Raw genomic sequence first — 20237 nt, forward strand, 5'->3', positions numbered from 1 at the left:
TAAAACATACCCTGGAATGTTAAGTAACTTCTTCAGGTTATAATGATAAGGGCCAAAGGACTCAAAAATTTCTCTTTTTCACCTTGTAAGGTCTCTCCATTGACGACTGGTCAGTAGCCAAATCACTCGTGGCATCAGTCACCTACATCATTTGCCTCCTTTTAGCAGCACATGGTAGACGCATTTGTTTGGTTCTGTGAAAGTCCCCTCTAGGGTATCCCACACTTTTCTGGTTAAAATCTCACTTTCTTAGATTTGGCCTTTTTAGCAGCTGGCTTTCTTTGGGGGCCACTTCCACAGCCAAAGATCTCACTTCATGCAGTTACTGATTACAAGTGGAGAATAGCAAGATAATTTTGAGATGTGGCTGGAGGATGGCCAGGGACCGACTGGCTAAGTTTTCATGCCGTGCTGGCCTTCTCGTGGGCAATGCTTCTGAACTCATGTGTTGGGCAGCGATTTGCTTTTAAAATTCTGTGCTCGGCCTTGACTAGGCCAGGCTGCTGGGGTGGGGCTCAGGTTGCTGAGGGAGGGAGGAAAGGATGGAAGGAGCAGCTGAAGTCGGAATGAAGAAGGATGCTGGGAATGCCCCGGGGTCTCTGTGACCGGACGAGCACAGTGAGCCTCAGTCACCAAGAAACTTCCACGCGTGGTCCATGGACTGCGTGGTCTCTGTGTTTGCTACTGGTCCAGCTATTGCCACGTGCCTGCCAGCCTCTGGGGGGTGCACCCACGGGACCTATCCGATTCACCTCTTACCTTCCAGAGAACTTTTCTTTTTTACAGGATGAATATACGGATGAATATACAACTTTGTAATCAAACGCAGAAGGACAACTTTGGGTACTGGCAGTACTATTTTACTGAAAATCCAGAGTCGCACAAATAGTTCTTTAGAACACAAAACTAAATGATTTATACGTAACAATTACATTCAGCATTTATAAGAGGCAGTACAAAAGTGTGTTCTGCTTCTACATGATACAAATCGCATATAATACCATGATTGAAACCATTACATTAACTAGGGCCGTGAGATGCATCTTACTGAGAATATCCCATGTTTCTCACCACTGAGGGGGGAACAATGCAGTTCTGTGAGCAGCTGAGTCTCTTCGCTTCTAAATTCATTTTAGTAATGGGAAGATTTAAGGGCCATCCTTTGACTGAAGGAGCAGATGTCAAAAAAAAAAATTACAGGACTGTTCTGAATTCATCAAAAATGAAATTAGGCACATGTGCTTCGGCAACCTAAAGAAATGAAACAGGAGCGTTAAGTGATTGCTAGCAGGAGAATTCGGAACGAATTCAGAATTCTACAAACGAAAGTTAAATGAAAATATCCTTTGGAGCAAGGCGAGTGACAGGCAAGGGCTGGATGCAGAGGTGAGTGGGCCACTCCATGAACTGCTGGCCTGTATTTCTGCTGTTCCTCACCCCGGGGTCAGATTTCCTGGCACTGCTGAGCAGAGGGGCTGCAGGGGCTGCGATGCAGCGCTCTCCACCTCCACACCTGCCGAACGCCCGGGGCTCACAGGCACTTGGGTCTGCGGGGAACGTGTGTGCCCCGGGAAGTGCCAACAGATCAGCTCAGCTCACTTCACAGTTGTGAAGTGTGATGACCAAAGAACAGCAAATGACAGGCTAGAGAGCAAAGAGGAGGGTGGGCCTCCAAAGCATGCCACCCTCCTTGCCTGCTCTTGGGGAAGCCCTGAGGGGGTGTGGAGGAGGGCGAATGGGAGAATGCAGGGCCACGGCACCTCCAACTGCTAGAAATGGGCAGTTTTTCAAAGCGACGTTTAATTTTTTTTTTCCGATTATGAAATACCACCTGCTATTTAGAGGAAATTTAGCAAATGCAGAGGAATGTAAAAAAAGAAATAATCTGTCAATCCCTTATAGAAAACAAACTGATACTTGAATAAATGAAATTACTTTATAATGAGTCCCTCTAGTTTGCACATGTGCGCACACTCAAAATCAGGATCACATTAAAAAAAACAAACTAGGATCACATAACCTTGTATCTTTTACCTCTGCTAAGTCTTACAAACATCCTTGCACATATATCTTGTGACCTTGCGCTCATATATCCAGCAGATATTCTAGGCGGTTGAACTGCTGGGAACAGGTGAGTTTATCCGAAGGTTTTTGTTGTTGTTTTTTAAAGATTTTATTTATTTATTCATGAGAGACAGAGAGAGAGGCAGAGACACAGGCAGAGGGAGAAGCAGGCTCCATGCAGGAGCTCGTTGTGGGACTCAACCCCAGGACTCCAGGATCATGCCCTGGGCCGAAGGTGGCACTAAACTGCTGAGCAACCGGGCTGCCCTTTTTTTTTTTTTTTTTAAATAAAGCCAAATTGCCCTCCCATAGGATAAACAATCCACACTACCATTGACAGTACTCAGAAGTCCTGTTTCTCCAAACCCTTCCAGGCAGTGCGAACTCAACATTTAACTTTTTTACCAACTGGAATGAAAAACTGGATTAGTGGAAACAGGAATTTTTCTGTTATTTTGATTTGTGACACTTGAGGCTTGACACTTAAGGCTGAATATTTTTACAAATGTTTATTTGCTATTTGTATTTCTTTTCCTGAAAGCTACCTGTTACTATCCCTTGCCCAGTTTTGTTTTTTCTATTGGGTTGGTTCTTTTTCTTACTGATCTAAAAGAACATGCTATAAATCAAGAAAACCAGTCCTTTGTTAATAGTTTCCCCAATTTTGTTTTTAAATTAAGAGACATTTGACAGAACTGTTTAGTTACATTCAGCATTCTTAAGAGATCAAACCTCTAAATTTTCTTTATGATTTCCTCCTTTGGATGTTTACATAGAAATTTCTGAGAGCTGATACATATTTGTGTAAAATTTCTGAATTTATTGGTTCCATTTTCCATATGATCTGTAATTTATTTTGATACATGGAAGATGTGAAGAGACTAGCTGGCTGATTTTTAACCACATAGTGAACTAACTATGCCAGCACTACTGACTAAAATATTTCCTTTCTTCCCTCATTTGATAGGCTACTTTTCCTCATATGCAACTGTATGTGCCAGGATTTGTTCTTAGACTACATATTCTGGTCTACTGATCCATCCATTGGGTTTCATACTAGTATTACACTATTTTCATTTTTGTAGTTTTCAATATTTTAAAATATTTGATATGTTTTTAATATCTTATTTTTATTTCTTAAAGATTTATTTATTAATGAGAGAGACAGAGAGGCAGAGGCAGAGGCAGAGGGAGAAGCAGGCTCCATGCAGGGAGTCTGATGTGGGGCTTGATCCCGGGACCTGGGGATCACAACCTGAGCCGAAGGCAGATGCTTAACCACTGAGCTACCCAGGTGTCCCTAATATCTTCTTTTAAAAAAAATCCTACATTTGGCCTGAGTTCTTTAAAATTTTCAAAAATTTTCTCGTCCCTCAAGGTAAAAAAATTATCTAGGATTTTGATCACAGCTGTAATAATTCTTGAAATAATAAGAACTCCTATTTGAGGTACTATTTGAGTTTCCGCATTCAGAGAGATGGACTTCGAATTTTTATAGTTTTTTCTAAATTATTTTTTCTAAACTGCGTTTCTTATAGAGATTATTATTCCTGGCTATATTATTTATATGTTAATTCTGTGAATGGGATATTTTTCACATATTTTTGAATGGTTATTAGTGTTGTTTACCTTGTACATTGTCTAATCTGCTTTTCTATATGCTTATTATTTTAATAGTTTTCCACATGATTCTAGTGGAACTTCAAGGAAGACAATTACATCCTCAATAAATAATACAAATTTGTCTTCCTTTCTTTATGCATTTTTAAATGGTCACTTCTTGTTTTATTGCCTTGAACCTGTACGACAAAACTAGCAGTGACAGTCAGTATGGCTGTGTTACTGTAATAGTGCTGATTTTAATGGGAATGCTGCTAGTTAATTTTTAATACATCGGCTTTCATTATAAAAAAGTATCTTTGATCCCTAACATACTAATTAAAAAAAATCAGAATGGCTTTTCAGAAGCTATCAAAACTCTTTTATATTTTAGTATCAAGCTCTGTACTTTGAGCTAAAAACTTACCAAAGTGGAATTACTAGTGAAACAGGAAAAGGAAAGAATACCTTAGAAGGTAAAACAAAGCCATTATCGGAAACCCTGGTCAAATATAATTTTAGGTGTGGTGTGAACACAATCAAACTTGCTGTGGGAACCAGGTTTTTGTGGACAGGAAAAAAACCAAACACAAAATTATTTCCCTGCCCTGGCCACTTCTGTCCTGGACTGCCCATCTGAACTGCTCTGGAACCAGGACCAGGACCAGGACTGGGTGAGTGGCTCACAGGAGGAGGCCGTGGTAGACTGAGAAGAGTGGGGAAATGGTGTGAGTTGGGCTTGTGAAGCACAGGGTGAAGGGAGGCGCCCTCGCCGTGGGGCGGAGCAGGGGCTTGGGGCTGGGAGCATCCACTGGGACTAGCTAGCGACTCCACTCCTAATGAGGCCAGGGCCACGCATAATGCCATCTTTTTACAACAAGGGCTTTAGTAATGTTCTTTATCGCTTACCCTCCTAGGTAGCTTTGTGTACCGAACATAATCCTCCAGAAACAGAAGGGCGCCCACAACATCTGCAGGCATTTCAGGTATCTTCTGGCTGGAACGGAGAACAATCTGGATCAGTTAACGGCTTTGCACATGCTAGACCTCAGTCAAAATACTGAAAGACTAAGTAAATGACAGATTACTAAGTGAAGTCAAGGGAGAAACAAATCTCTAGAACATCCTCTTGATTCCTATCATCATCCTGCCGGCAGGTCTTTAGAACATGATCTAAAAGATAAAGCCTGCGCCGAATGATTTGCATGGGCCTCCACGACGTAGCACCCACCGGGTGTCCAGCCTCCTGTCTCTCACCCCCTCGGCACTTCATGACTCAATAGCTCACAGGTCCCCGAAGAGGCCACACCTCCCCATGCCACTGGTCTCTGCAGCTACATCTTGCTCTGCCTGTGCGGTTGAAAGTAAACTTCTAGGCATCTTTCCAGTTCCAGGTTCTGCCTCCCTTGGAAGTCCTCCCTGACTCCTCTGGGCAGGTGGCCTTTTCCTGTGTTATTACTATACTTAGGATCTTCCCCCTAGGCTCTCAAATTTTCAGTTGTCCATATGCTGGTTTCCTTGAAAGCCTGAGTCATGTCTTTATTTTCTGTTTGCAGCATGTGATTGCACCTGCACATTACTATATATTTGAAGGTCGAATAAATACAGCATCTAGTGACTTTCCATATGGGATCCTACTCACTTGTCCATTCACACAGCTGTGTTACCACGCACTGACCTAGAGCTGGGAACGCAGCAAAGTACACAACAGTCTTCTTACGGAGTGCACATTCCTACTGCACACCGGAAGGAGTTTTTAACACAACTATTTCCAATTTAGGTAAAGATTGGCATTTTCTGATTAACAAAGGATTTCATGGAACTGGATTACTGATCTATTTCCCTAATGATTCCTTAGGTCACTTCCCTTGGCCGAATCAGGAACACGGAGCTGCAGCCTGGCACCTGTCTCCTGATGACCTCTGTCAGGGTCCCCAGAAGCATGCGGCTCGAGAGCCACACTTCGTAGCCAGTAGTGAAGAAGAGCCAGGAAGAGGACTTGCCAACTCTTGAAGGATGGGGAGCTACGGCTGGGGGGGCCATGAGTGGAGGTTTCTTCCCAGTCATGCTGTACTCCCCCGAACTGCAGCCCATGGCTGCCTCTTTGTGGTCCAGAGCCAGAGGCACTAGGTTTTTAGGTGCCTGCTGCCTTTCTCTGCAACCGATCTCATTTTGTAATTGCTGTGATTTTGCTTCAGAGACTTCCCTATCCTTCTGAGCTACCTTCTATTTTTCAAGTGTTAAAAAAGTCTGCTGTTTGAACCAAGCCTCACCACATGTTCTAGAAAACATCCAGTGTCTGTTGTTCGGTCCATTAACTAAGATGGGGAAGAATGAGCCTGACTGAGGCTCTTGGGAAAAAGATGCGAGGATTTAAGAATTTGAGATCCCTAGGAGCCACGTGTGTACGCCAGAGGTTAGGAACCTAGTCCTGCGATTTCAGCTGCATGGCTCTCCACCCAGGACCCAGCGGTCCGCTCCAGGGGTCAGCTGCTTTTAGAGTCTCAGTACAAGCTTGGGAAATATTAAGATGGTCAATGGCAAACTGGAGCCCCAGGGAGAAGTCACAGACATGGTGAGCAGCCACAGCAGAGTGACCAGGAGCACGTGGACGCAGCCCATCTAAAGAGAAAGAAGCCCTAAGGCAACAACCTGACGTTCACAATGTGGGGTGAAGCAAAGGAAGGAGGCTGCATTTATTCTAATTGCAGGGCACCGAGGAAGGCACATGAGTGACATCTCAGAGACGGGAAGAGATTCTCTGTTTGTCACAATCAGCAACCCTCCCGTGACGAGCATGCTTCCAGCAGCATTCGGTGCTGTCCGGAGAGGTGACGGTGCCTCATGGGTGGGTGGATCCCTGCAGAGGCTGAAGGACTCCTGCCGGGGGTCCCTGAAATCCCATCTGGGGAGAGCTGCTTTGTGAGGCCCTGGAAGGTCATTCTCATTAGTCTTTAAGTTATGGTGACAAAAGTGACCAAGTGGTAATCTTCCAGACTTTGGATGTGCAACATGCCAGAGGAATTTATTTAGGGGCCTGATCCTTTAGGGTGACAGAGAAGGAGGCTCAGGACTCAGCACCTCATGCACATAACTTCTTTTTCTATCCTAGAAAAGCCACACTTTGGGGGCAGGGCAGAAAAAACAGTTTATGAGCATTTGTATCTAGTAGGAACTTCTGTGTGATTTCTGTTTCCTCATAGGCCGCGACCTCAGGCCTTGCCCGGGCTCTGACACGGGCGTGCCCCCTGACTCTAGCTGACAGGTATGGGGCCAGCCCACGCCAGTGGCCCCCCGGAGGGCTTGGGCTCCCTGAGCTCTGAGCACAGCACCCAGGACAGCAGAGGAACAGGCCTGCACTCTCTTCTCCGCGGGGGCAGCTAACCCTGGTCACGACTTCCTCATTCTTGCCAAATCACTGTGGAGTGCATTGAGGGGGCTCCCCCAGCAGGGGAGCTAAGTGAGGGGAAGGGTACCTTTAGTTGCTGCAATCAAGGTGGGCCCTGAATTGCTTCACACAGCAGGGGAAGCAGCCAGGTTCCGTCTCTAGTAAGGAGATGATAAGAGGACTTTGGGATGCAAGGTGCACAGCCCACCCTATAACATTTAACTAATTCCTTTTATTCTGGGCTGGCCTTCGGTACCTTGTACACTGCTCCACTGTGGAGCGGATGAACTGGCCAATGAGCGCCAGGAACTGCTCTGTGTACCGGGAATGGAACTGCTTCAGCAGGGTGAGCAACCCCAGGACGAGCGGCGGCCAGTCCACAGGGTCAGCAGGTTTCCGGCAGACCATTCCTGTGGGGAGCGACAAATTAGGAACCAGGCCACCAAGTGAAGCGCTGGCCTTTGGCAATGTTTGTGACTGTCACAATGTTTGGGGACCGGACCATCCCTGGCAGACGACTATCTAGGAGGGAATAACAACTCTGGACTACAGTGTGAATCAGGCCCAGGACGGGTGGAGGCTTCCAGTGGTCTGATGCAACATTAATAAAATGGTGATTGATTTTTATAATCACCATGTGCTGAGCAGGGAGCTTAACTGTGGGGCTCGATTCTGGGACCCTGGGATCATGACCTGAGCCAAAAGCAGACACTTAACCGACTCAACCACCCAGGCGCCCCTCTTATTACTTTTCATACCACACACCACTTGTGAGAATGGGATGGTAACCACAAGAAGTTTCTCTCACACCACAATCAGCTACTTGGACATTAAAGAACCAAGAGAAACAATGACCCTGCACATTTTACAAGTTGGTTAATCTTTGGAACTTAAGGGTGGCGTAGCCTTGGCTAATGGTAAATGAATGCACTGTCTACACTGCATGAAGGGATGCTGTACTTCACAGGGCCAAACAAGTGCCTTTTATTGACATGAATTTGACTAAGGAGAGACCTCACAGGTGACACAGCATTCTTCAAACAAAGAGCTGTTTGATTGGCTGTTAATCCGTCCCTGTGTTACTGTGACTTATTGCAAGGAATGTCACACGGTACCTAGGTTTTTGTTGTACTGAAGTTTTGGCAGCTGCGCGATCAAAAATAGGAAGTTGACAACAGGAAAGTAGGGTAAGCGCTTTGTTGTTATGTATATCTGCAAAGAGAAAGGAAAGAAAAATTGATAGTTTCTTCCCAATGCCCAATACCTCAGAACTGCATGTTCAAATGGAAGCTTCCATTTTTATTTCAATGTGCTCTTCGGACTACCGAAAACAAGGATGGCTCCATTAATTTGCCCCCTGCAGAGTTGGATTTAACACCACTGCCTCCTGCAATCCTAGGTACCTATATAAAAAATGAGCCCTTCTGGGAAGGGAGCAATTTTGCTTAGACATTAGCAGTTACTGTCCTCTGGAATCTTCTTGATGTGGTCCACAAAGGGAGAGGGAAACTGGTGATGAGCAAGAATGGGACGGAAAGCAAGATGCAGTCACTTCCAGCAAGAGCTGCAGGGAGAGGCTTGGGCGGTGGGGGGTGGGGGTGGAGGGAAAGAGCAGGGCAGGACCAAAGAAGGAAAGATCCACACAGCAGTGAGTGGGATTGCCCAGGTAGCAAGCAAGCAGCTGTGTGTCTCGTTTGTCATCTGCCTCCTCTTGTGCAATGTCAAGGAGCAGGCTAGTGACTCACTAGCTCCAGTGCAGACAGTATGGTCAGGACATACCTGGCCACGTCCTGCCCTCCCTGCTTCCCTCCCTCAGTTTCTGGGAGGCAGGGCAGCACTCTGGCTGGGAGACCCAGCTCTGCTCAGACTGCCTGGCTCCGGCACTTCTAGCCTGGAGCCCTGGGGAAGTCATCAGCTCTGAGCCTCACTCATAAAATGTTCATCCCGGGACGAACGTGACACAATGGCACGTTTCATGGGGAGGCGGAGACCAGATGACCTCACCCATAGTCCTGGTAACTGTGCTTGGCCTGGGGTGGGCACTCAAAATGTTCGCTGCTATTCAGCTTCATCATCCTTTGTCCCAAACCCAGGAGATCATACCGATTTCCTATTTTACAGATTTTATTTATTTTTATTTTTTTAATTTTTATTTATTATTATTATTTTTTTGTTTTTATTTTATTTTACAGATTTTAGAAAGGTAATGAGGGTCCAGGGTAACAGCCTATCATCAAAGTCCTCGGTATTTCTGCATCAAAACCTGAATATTCACAGAAGTACAGCCAGGCTTATGTCAGTGCGGGACGAGGCCTGCCACCAAATGAGACCCGGCATCCGCTTGTGAAAATACTTTCAGCTCTCAGAGGTTTCTGGCGGGGGGAATCGCAGAAGAGAGTCTGCGGCCCCAGATGATGGGTGTGATTACCGTCAGCCAAGAGGGAAGCATCTTTGGGCACCAAGGATCAATGCCATAACTTAGCAGCAGTTCAAATACGAAACCCCAGACAAACCTAAAACCGATCTCCTACAGATGAGAGTACTTCTCACTTCCTAAGGAGCTGTGGCAAACACTGAATCACCCGACTGCCCCGGCCCGAATCAGGCAGGGGAGGGGTGATCATCCCATTACTTGCGGGAAGCTAGAACGCAGGTGGGGGGAATGCAGGTTCTAGGGTTAGAACCCAGGCTCTCCCAATGTTTTAGCAAGTGATCTGCCACTTGCACCAAATCTCCACGGGTACCACTCATCATCTCCCATCACTCGGCCTGTCCCACAACCTCGCCCCTCCCACCTCGTGGCTCCGCCCCGCACCCCGTGGCCCCTCCCCTCCCATGCCCCACCCCGCCCCTCCCCTCCCACCATGTGACCCCCTCCACCACATAGCTCCGCCCTCCACCCCGTGGCCCCTCCCCTCCCACCCCGTGGCCCCACCCCTCCCACCACCCTGCTCCATAGTTTGGTCGCTGACCTTGTTCAGTGGGTTGTGGATGCCAGCCGCCTCCAGATAGGCTGTGATTTCATACAAGAGCGTGTTGTCTTCTTTGGGGTAAGGAAGCGAAGGGTCCTGATAGTGGGCTTCAATATCTGCCAGGAGAGCCCTAAGTGAAGAAAGACAAGACACCACAGAACAGGGATCACCGTCAGGGATGAACGCAATTCATACAACAGTTAACACAGGCTACGATATCATCCTTCTGGGCCTCGGTTTCATCTGTAAAATGAGAGCTTGATCCTTCGAACTCTCCATTTCCGTGCCTGTGATTGGCTATTTAAAAGTGGAAAAACTGACCTAGAATTATTTTATCTTTTGGAGTTCACCCAAATCAAATGCTTGCATCATTCCAATTTTTATGAATTGACTGAACCATATTCAATAACTGCTCTGTCAATAGCGTGGACTTACTGACCAGCAAGAACAAGATTATTTATGTGGAAGCAGAGGCTGGGAATCAGAGCAGGTTGCTGGTGAGATGGAGGATGTGACTTTGCTCCAGGATGTGTGCCCACAGCCACTCCTGGTAATTAGTACAGTTCGAACTGCCCTCTGGATGATCAGTGACTCAGTCCTGCAGAAATTCAGGCATGGATTTTGGTAATAAATGCTTTCTCAATCTGTACAAGGACTTAACATAATGTCTGATGTGTACTAAGTGACCAATATATGTTGACTGAATAAATGAATCCATCAATAATGAGTGAGTGAGAGAGAGACAGACAGACAAAGACCAAGGGACAAGGCTGAAGAAAGAGGCTTATAAAGACAGACTTGATTATCCCTGGGAAGGCAGCTATCAATTCAGAGAGTCTCCTTACCCAAAAAGAACATAAAAGACTAAATACTGAAGAAATTAGGGTTCTGATCGATAAGGAACAATCCAGGCCCCTGGGTGGTATTTCAGATGCTGGCACTCACTTATTGAGATTCTCCAGAGCGGCTGCCAGATGTTTGGAGTCAAACCGACATGAATAATTGAGTTCATTGGCAATCTGTTGTCTCAGAATCTGCATCTGTCCGACCTGTGAACAAGCAAGAGGAAGACCAGCTCGAACATACAGCACTTCCAAGTGATGGTGAGGAGGCAGATACAAAGATGACAGTGTTTTACTGGAAGGGTCACAACATTTTAAGGATTTCCTGGACTAGTTCCATGGCTAAGACCAGCGTCATCCCTGATGGAGCACAAGGGACCCCGTAAGGAACGTCTGGATTAGGTCCAGTATGCCAACCTCAAATATCCCCAAAGTCTGATATTTTACAAAGTTAGAAGAAAAGAGAGGCCTTTTCTAAGAGAGAAAGAAAAAAAATCTTATTTAGATAAAAAGAGCTTGTAACAGTTAAAAGTCTTAAATAACCTCAAATATGTTACTTCTGATCACTATTCTTACTAGGTTTTATTCCATTTATGTGTTATTCCATTTATGTGAAAAAAATAAAATCCAAAAAAATGTTCTCATAAGAAACTTTTCATTAGTACAAAAATATTATTATTTAAAAATGAAAAAAAAAAATAAAAAAATAAATAAAAATGAAACCAGGGCAAGGCCAGAAAATAGTGGGTTCCCTAAGACAACTCAATAATGTGCTTCCAACCTTTTATCTGGCCCATGTACTCCTTGTTTAATTCTAGATACTCTATGTCCAGGATTCCCTCGAAATACCAGTCTAGGAGTAGAAGCAGAGATATAGGCGGTTTAACCTAACCTGCTGTTCTTTAGAACATATTCAATCTCAGTGACCAACGTTTTCTCTTTGGTTCTCATTTCCTACGAGCCATTAATAAGATTCTGGAGGCTGACCAGCCTGGGAGGTGGTGCACTCATTCTACTATTTTCCTGTCTAGAGTGACCTCTGGATTGTCTTTCTCCATTTCTGTTGAGTTGCACTGACCAGTACACCAGCCACAGCCGCAGGTGGCTCTTTACATTTAAACTGATTAAAATGAATAAAATTTAAAATTCGGTTTCTCATTCCCACAGGCCACATCCTAAATGCTCAGGAACTACATGTGGCTAGTGGCTACCATCAAATAGCACAGAATAACAGAAATCACTGGTCCAGATTAGCAAAAGACAAAAGGACAAATATGTCCTTGAGGCTTCATGTAGAGATCACCGACTTAGACAAATACTTGGTTATTACTGAATTACCAGCAATTACAACTCACAGAGGTCTGTCATAGTCCCTGGGGAACCCCTTCGAAGCCTCCCTATAAGTTCCCACAGAGCTGAGGCTCAGGTCTGTCCAACCTCAGGTAATCCTCTACTCCTCCTAAAGGGTTTTCCAACACTTGGAAACTTAGTCTGAGAAGCTCTCAATATTTGGAAATCATGTGGCTAAGGGACTGTCAGACATATCTAACAAGAGGACATCCAGCCGAGTCAAAAGGTCTGTGTTACCTAGTCTAAGTTAACTAAAAAAATCACTACAATTATGGGAAATATATTGTGAATCTGGCAGGGGCACCATTAGTACTCTCTCAATGAACAATATAATTGGAAACAAGAGAATGGAATGTCCCCATATTCCCACAGCTGCTTAGGCTTTTCCTGTGGTAGGTGATATTTTTATTTTTATTTATTTATTTATTTTAAAGATTTTGTTTATTCATTCATAGAGACACAGAGAGAGAGAAGGAGAGGCAGAGACACAGAAAGAGAACCAGGCTCCATGGTTGATCCCGGGTCTCTGGGATCACACCCCAGGCTGCAGGCGGCGCTAAACCGCTGTGCCACCGGGGCTGCCCTAGGTGATATTTTTAAGTGTGAACTGGATTTCTGCCAGGAAACCTACTCTTTCCTACTAGACTGTAAGTGGGCTTTCTGAGGAAGCAGCTAGAGCTCCCTTTGTCCCTGTGTCTCACAGTAAGTGACGATGCTTTGCACAGAACGAGCATTCAACAAAGCATTGTTGTCTTGGATCATCACATGATGAGAGAAAGACACACAGAAGACACAGAGGGTCCCTGGAAGTGACTCCACAATGTGAAGGCAGGAAAGCAGACAAGTGAATTCTAAAGTCACTGAGATTTCCATCCAACAAGTTAAATCGTCTCATTGTACTTTCTTACTCATTTCTCTTTTTTAAAAATAATTATTTATTTATTTATTCATGAGAGAGAGAGAGAGAGAGAGAGAGAGAGAGAGAAAGGCAGGCAGAGACACAGGCAGAGGGAGAAGCAGGCTCCATGCCGGGAGCCTGATGCGAGACTCAATCCCAGGACTCCAGGATCACGCCCCGGGCCAAAGGCAGGCACTAAACTGCTGAGCCACCCAGGGATCCCTTCTTACTTATTTCTAAAGACGACAGTGTTCTATCCATGGTGTAAGGATAACTTACGTCCCAGAGAACTTGGCTTTCTAAAATCTGTGCAGACCCAAGGCGAGACAGAGACAAATGTCCTGTTCTAACACCTACTTGCACCAGTTCAGAGTTGTACACTGATAGAGCAGTTCATTAAATGAACTTATGTCAAGATGGAGACCACTGAGGGAGGAAGATTTCCATTTCTTTGTGTGAAAGCACTTCTTGCCCGAAGTCAGTTTAAAAAGAAATGTTCTCAAAAAAAAAGAAAGAAAAAAAAAAAAAAAAAAAAGAAACCTTCTCTTTGGTGACAGGAGGCCAATCAATGAAAACCAGACAAGAAGAGCTCCAGAAAGGACAATAAAGGACAAGTGAATTTAGAAATAACAATAAACTGAAGTGCTGTATTTTTGCTCTGATGACAAAGGAAAGAAGTGTGGCTTTCCTTGGATAGCAAGGTTGTAAGAAAATAATAATTTAAAAAACATTGTATTGATTATCATCCTCTCTCCCACAACATACCTTCATGATAGCCTCGAGATAAGCTGTCCAAATCTTCTGTGTTTTGGCAATGGCGGAAAAATAAATTTTATTCGAGTTTGCTGAAAGGGTAAAATATAATTTTCTGTTTAGTAAAAATGGAAAAGCTAGTGTTACCTTCATCTCAGGGTACTTTCAGAACACTTACCTACTATGCTTTTTAGGGGGCTGACAGCATTCATGAGGGTTTTCAAAGTATCCTGTACAGTTCTGTCTCTCAGGATAATTTTCTGAAACATACTGAGGAAATTCTAAAACAAGAAGACACAATCAAGGAACCAAACATAGTGAATAAAATGAATAATGCTCCAGTTAACTGAAGTGCTATATAGAACACAGCCTAAGTCATAAAACGCTATCAAGGATGACAGTGAGGCAGTAACTTCTGGTTCCTGTTAGAAACATCCTCCCGCTTGGAGAGAGTCTCAACTTCCTCACATGAAACTCCCCAGACCAGTCTACACAAAAAAATACTATGCTAGCCAAAGAAATTCTAGTTTATCCTCAGTTCTCATCTACCTAAAAAGAAGCATATATGTATGGCTGGTGTAGGCATAGGAAAGCATGAATGGAAAGCTAACTGATCTCCTCTCATTTCTCCCAGGGAAGCAGGAACCACACATCAAAACCCAAATGCTCACCTGTAGCTCTTTGACGATCATAAAGCACAGAAGCCTGTCTAACCCATTCAGACCAAAAGTCCCCAAGGTGGTTTGGATTTCTGAGAAGAGGCGGCTGCTTGTCACTTCTTGGTGAGTTTTCATATCGTACCAAGTGTTCAGCTGGTCAATGTGACAGGTCATTCTAAAAGAAAAACAAAAACTCAAAAGTCAAAAGCAGGTCAGAATTAATTCATCCTGAGGAGACGTGGGACGCAACAGGATTTGGGCATCAGACATGAGGAACAATGGCTACACGATCTGTTTAATAACCTCTGCATCTAGGCACCTAGTATATCTCACAGTGAATGCCCAAAGGGCTAGGAGGGCCAAATTCAGTGCAATCACTTTTTCCTGCCCTATGCCAGGTGACCAGTTTGACTAATTCATTTCCACTGGGTCGGGCTGTTCTTTGGAGTCGAGCAGAGAGGAGACAGAACTGAGTTTTCTCTCCACAGGGTCTTTAGATTCCCAGAGACCAGGCAGTAAGAGTCTTGTTTCATTTCCATTTTGTTTTTCTTTTTTAAAAATTTTATTTATTTAATCATGAGAGACAGAGAGAGAGAGAGAGAGAGAGAGAGAGAGAGAGAGGCAGAGACACAGGCAGAGGGCGAAGCAGGCTCCATGCAGGGAGCCTGACGTGGGACTTGATCCCGGGAATCCAGGATCAGGCCCTGGGCTGAAGGTGGTGCTAAACCACTGAGCCACCCAGGCTGCCCTTCACTTCCATTTTGATAAGAAAGGAACTTAGAGTCCTGCTGACCTAGTGAAATTTGTGACTATGGCAACAAAGCCATTTCCTCTTTCCTCCTGGGTCTGGTCACCAATTAATGATTTTCAGACTCAAAAGTGTGCTGACAGCAATGATAACCACAACATTTACTGAGCACCTCTTAGGTGTCAGGTCCTGTGCTAAGAACTTTTTCTTTTCATCCTCATCATGGCTTAATATCCAAGCTGTGTGACCCTCATTTTACAGATGAAATAACTTAGTGAGGCCTGATTCTAACACCATATCCTTAACCACCATTTTACTGGTTTTCAAATGCTGGCAGAGGGTCCTTAAATCACTGGTAAAGTGTGTTAAAAATATATGCCCAGGGCCCATTCCTGGGGTTTGACTGGGCAGGTATAGGGTGGAAACCCAGGCTCTGAAATTCCAGTACACTCCACAGATGAATAGGCCCCCAATTCTAGGAACTAGGACATCTTTTTACTGAAAGAAAGCTTGGGAGGAAAGGCTTACATTTGGAAAGACCAAGATTTCCAGAAAGTGCATTCTACTTTTAAGCTTCAAAGTGTCCTGCCCCTATCACCCAGTGCTGGCACTCTGAATGTGTCGCCAGTGTCTCCCAATGTAGATGAATAAATCATTATTATGACGTGGAGATCCCAAACCCAATGCTTAATCCTTTCTGCAAGTCTTAATGTGGCACTAGGTGGAGAGTCTTCTAGAAGGGCTTCAGTGACCCACCCATGGGTACCAAGAAAGCAGGAGTTATAAAAAATTTTGGATCATTTACTCTTTTTGGTCCGTGAGTCATAGATAGAACTCATTTGTGCTTGAATTTTTGGAAGACGTTCATATATAGTGTGTCAAGTTGTGTAATTTCTGAGACCAAATAAGCTAGAATCTGAAGGCAGTACAGAAGAGCTGTGTCATAAGGACATTCAACTTACATAAATTCAACCATGCACACACTGCTGGACAGAGAAAGAAGAAAAGGAATCTTTTCCTGGGAAACCTCACCAGCCATTCCCCTCAGTGAGCATGTGCACGGGTATAAATATGAGTCGGCTCTTCCCTCAGTTGGACTTAGTACCCCTAACCTTAGTTGCCTCATCAGAAGCTCAAGTCAGAAAAAGGAAGAAAACCAGACACAATGAGAGAAGCAGCATGCAAGTCTCTCCCATGGGGCTCATGTAAAATATTCCTAAGGGTGGTTTTCATTATATGAGATTTTCAACCATCTGACCAGATAGGAACTGTAATCCACTGTGTGCAAAGCTACACAGCCTGCCCTTGAATGGCTCAGTGTTTAAGAGTCCGGCTCTGGGGTCAGAGGGCTGGTGCCTGTCGTAGAGCTACCATTAAGACCCAGAGCTTGGACAAGCGACTGAGAAGTCGTGTGCAAGAGAAGTGCTAGAAAAGCAGATGGGTGTGGAGATAATCTTCAAAGGTCAGGATCTGACAAGTGGAAGGTTTGGTGCCTGCAATGGGGCAGTGTGCCACAGTTATACAGGTAAAGATGAGCAATTTATAATAAAAAAAAGTTTTAATATACCAAGGAGTCCACAGGCCCAAGTAAATAGAACATTAGCTAGGAAGCAAGAGGAGCATAAAACTAAAAGGTGGCTGAACAGACCTTAGATTTATTTTAATCTCTATTTTCTTGGACTGAGGTCCTCTCAGTCACACTGGGGAAAATACCCAGTCTCAAAAAAAGTGACTCTAAGAAACCCATTAGAGTGGATCCAAGTGTGGTAGGAACAAGGGTGTGATCTAAGGAAAATGTTCAGAGACTCCTATTGACCACAGTTGGTCAAGGCCCAATGGAATTCAGATACACCTACTTTGGATCTGTGATCCTCAAGATTTCTCTGCAGAGTCGACCAATAAATGTTACAGACTCATCCACAGGAGGAAACTTTGGTATTGGAATATGGGTAGACTGGTACATACTCTGCCAATCCTGAATCTAGAAACGAAACAAAACCAAACCAGAAGTATTTAGTACAGTTAGCCCTTGAACAACATGGGGGCCAGGGCACTGACCCCCACACAGTTAAAAATCCACATATAACTTTTGACTTCCTTAAAACTTTACTAATTAGTAGCTTGTTGTTTACTAGAACAGCCTTAACAATAACAATCAATTAGCACATATTTTGTATATATTTTTAAAAATTTTATTTACTTATTTGAGGAGGGGGGGCAGGAGAGAGCAGGAGAGCACAAGCATTGCAGAGGGAGAAGCGGGCTGCCCATCTGGCAGGGAGCCCGATGCGGGACTCGATCTCAGGATCCTGGGATCATGGCCTGCATCAACAGCAGCTGCTTAACCAACTGAGCCACCTGGGTGCCCTGTATATGTAGTATATACTGATTTGTACAATACCATAAGCTAGAGAAAAATGTTAAGAAAATCATACGGAAGAGAAAATATATTTTACAGTATCACACTTTGTCTACTGGAAAGAAATGTATAAATGGACCCGTGAGTTCAAACCTGTTGCTGCTCAAGGGTCCACTGTACATTTTTGATAAGATAACATAGTTAATCTTTTTCCATGTAGTTTTATAAATATAATGCTGCATGAACAGTGACAATAAAGGATCCTTGGGTTTGAAGAGGAAACACTTAAAAGTGCATTAATAACTCCCAGAAATGCCACATGTAACATTTATAAAAAAAAGATATATTTGTGATGATGAAGTGACTGAGAAATGAGAAGAGACACAGGGATTTTCTGGCTTTTTTTGTCTTCCAAGTTCACATGTATCAATGTAATGATAAAATTCCAAAATATATAAGGCTGGAGGATACTTATTCTATTAAGAATGCCACCTGAGGAATGCCTGGGTGGCTCAGCAGTTTAGCAACTGCCTTCGGTCCAGGGTGTGATCCTGGAGTCCCAGGATTGAGTCCCACATCAGGCTCCCTGCATGGAGCCTGTTTCTCCCTCTGCCTGTGTCTCTGCTTCTCTGTCTCTCTGTCTCTCTCATGAATAAATAGATAGAATCTTTAAAAGAAAAAAAAAAAAAGAATGCCACCTGAACCTTGTGAGTTCCCTAATTAAAAACTTACTCCTTGTTAAGTATTGACTAAAATCAAGCTTGTCAGTCATGGCACTTAAGAATCTGGTGTTCAAACAACCCCATTAACAACAGGACAAAGGACTTGAGTAGGCCTTTCTCCAAAGACATCCAAATGGTAATGAGCACGTGAAAAGATGCTCAACATGATTAGTCATTAGGGAACTGCAAATCAAAACCACAATGAGGGGATCCCTGGGTAGCTCAATGGTTTAGTGCCTGTCTTCCGCCCAGGGCGTGATCCTGGAGTCCTGGGATTGAGTCCCATATCAGGCTCCCTGCATGGAGCCTGCTTCTCCCTCTGCCTCTGCCTCTGTCTCTCTCATGAATAAATAAAATCTAAAAACAAAAACAAAAACAAAAAAAACAAGCCCATAATGAGATACCACTTCAATCTACTAGGATGGTTATAACTGGTTTTTGAAAAGCAAAATAATAAGTGGTGGCAAGGACATGAAGAAATTAGAACCCTCAGACATTACTGGAGGAAATGAAAAATGGTGCAGGCACTATGGCAAAGAGTCTGGTGGTTCATCTGTAATTGAAACCTAGAAATACCACATGATCCAGCAATTCCGCCCTTTAGCACATACTCCAGTCAGGCCAACCGAACTCTCAAGCCTTCTGAACTCCAGATCACTTGAGTTATACCATTTACAACAAGCAGCTTCTTTCTCTAGTCATTCAGTTATTTCTCCCTCTCCCTTAGGATGGTAAACTCCCAGAGGTCAGGTGTCATACACATTTTTCTGCAACCCTCATGGCTCCTGAGGGTACTCTGAAGGTATTCATGTCTATCTAATGCATACTGACTTCTACTATTTAAAGAAACTTTCTTGTTGGCATTTCTGAGGTTCAGAGCATGTATTTTATTTTTAAAGATTTATTTATTTATTTTATAGAGAGAGTGAGTGAGAAAGATCGTAGGGACAGAGGGAGAGGGAGAGAGAATCTGAAGCAGAATCCACACTGAACATGGAGCCTGATGCAGGGCTTGATCTTACCACCCTGAGATCACAACCTGAGCCAAAATCAAGAGTTTGGATGTTTAACTGTGCCACCCAGGTCCCCCTTGGGGCATGTATTTTAAATGTCAGAACAATAAATGTAGTCAAGAATTTTAAAGATTTAATTAGATACCTTTGTTCTTAAGAAGTTATTACACTCTTGTTCCACGTTATAATTTATAATACGAGAAACTTCTTCCTGCCAAATCTTCAGACCATAAATGTTGACATAGTCCTGTATGTACTCAAAAGAGCGATGGAATCCATCCATGGTGGCCCCCAACTCTTTCAGCTTGGGCATCAATTCACTTGGCTGTGCAAAAGGAGAAATACAAATCTATTACATTGGAGTAGGTGGTCAACTCCAATATCTCTGTTAGACTTTATTTTTTTATAAATTTATTTTTTATTGGTGTTCAATTTGCCAATATATAGAATAACACACAGTGCTCATTCCATCAAGTGCCCCCCTCAGTGCCCATCACCCAGTCACCCCCACCCCCCGCCCACCTCCCCTTCCACCACCCCTAGTTCATTTCCCAGAGTTAGGAGTCTCTCGTGTTCTGTCTCCCTTTCTGATATTTCCCACTCATTTTTTTCTCCTTTCCCCTTTATTCCCTTTCACTATTTTTTACATTCCCCAAATGAATGAAACCATATAATGTTTGTCCTTCTCTGATTGACTTATTTCACTCTCTGCTAGACTTTAAATGAGACCCATACTGTGTGTGAGACCACAGTGATAGCTGAAGACAGCTTTGGAAATGCTCATTTCTACCTCAACGAGTATGACTGGCAACTTTTGTCAGACATTCAGCAAAGAAGAGGTTTCATTCATTTGGGAAGGAAGTCTCATAT

The 20237-nt window shown here is 43.9% G+C and overlaps 1 protein-coding gene across 2 annotated transcripts in view; it reads right to left on the minus strand.

The window, feature by feature from the left end:
- Positions 1-844: 844 nt before the first annotated feature.
- The window catches only part of WASHC5 (WASH complex subunit 5), a 58674-nt gene continuing 39281 nt past the window's right edge, over positions 845-20237 (minus strand). For both annotated transcript variants that reach the window (XM_072774472.1, XM_072774473.1), the window contains 11 exons: positions 19513-19692; positions 17130-17254; positions 14538-14700; positions 14045-14147; positions 13879-13958; positions 10969-11072; positions 10024-10153; positions 8167-8263; positions 7308-7461; positions 4573-4660; positions 845-1251 (listed from right to left, as the gene is read on the minus strand). In XM_072774472.1, coding sequence (XP_072630573.1) covers positions 1195-1251; positions 4573-4660; positions 7308-7461; positions 8167-8263; positions 10024-10153; positions 10969-11072; positions 13879-13958; positions 14045-14147; positions 14538-14700; positions 17130-17254; positions 19513-19692 — 1281 coding nt within the window. In that variant the 3' untranslated portion in view covers positions 845-1194. The remainder of the gene's footprint in view (positions 1252-4572; positions 4661-7307; positions 7462-8166; positions 8264-10023; positions 10154-10968; positions 11073-13878; positions 13959-14044; positions 14148-14537; positions 14701-17129; positions 17255-19512; positions 19693-20237) is intronic.

This window comes from Canis lupus, chromosome 14, assembly GCF_048164855.1.
Source record: "Canis lupus baileyi chromosome 14, mCanLup2.hap1, whole genome shotgun sequence".
Classification (NCBI taxonomy): domain Eukaryota; kingdom Metazoa; phylum Chordata; class Mammalia; order Carnivora; family Canidae; genus Canis; species Canis lupus.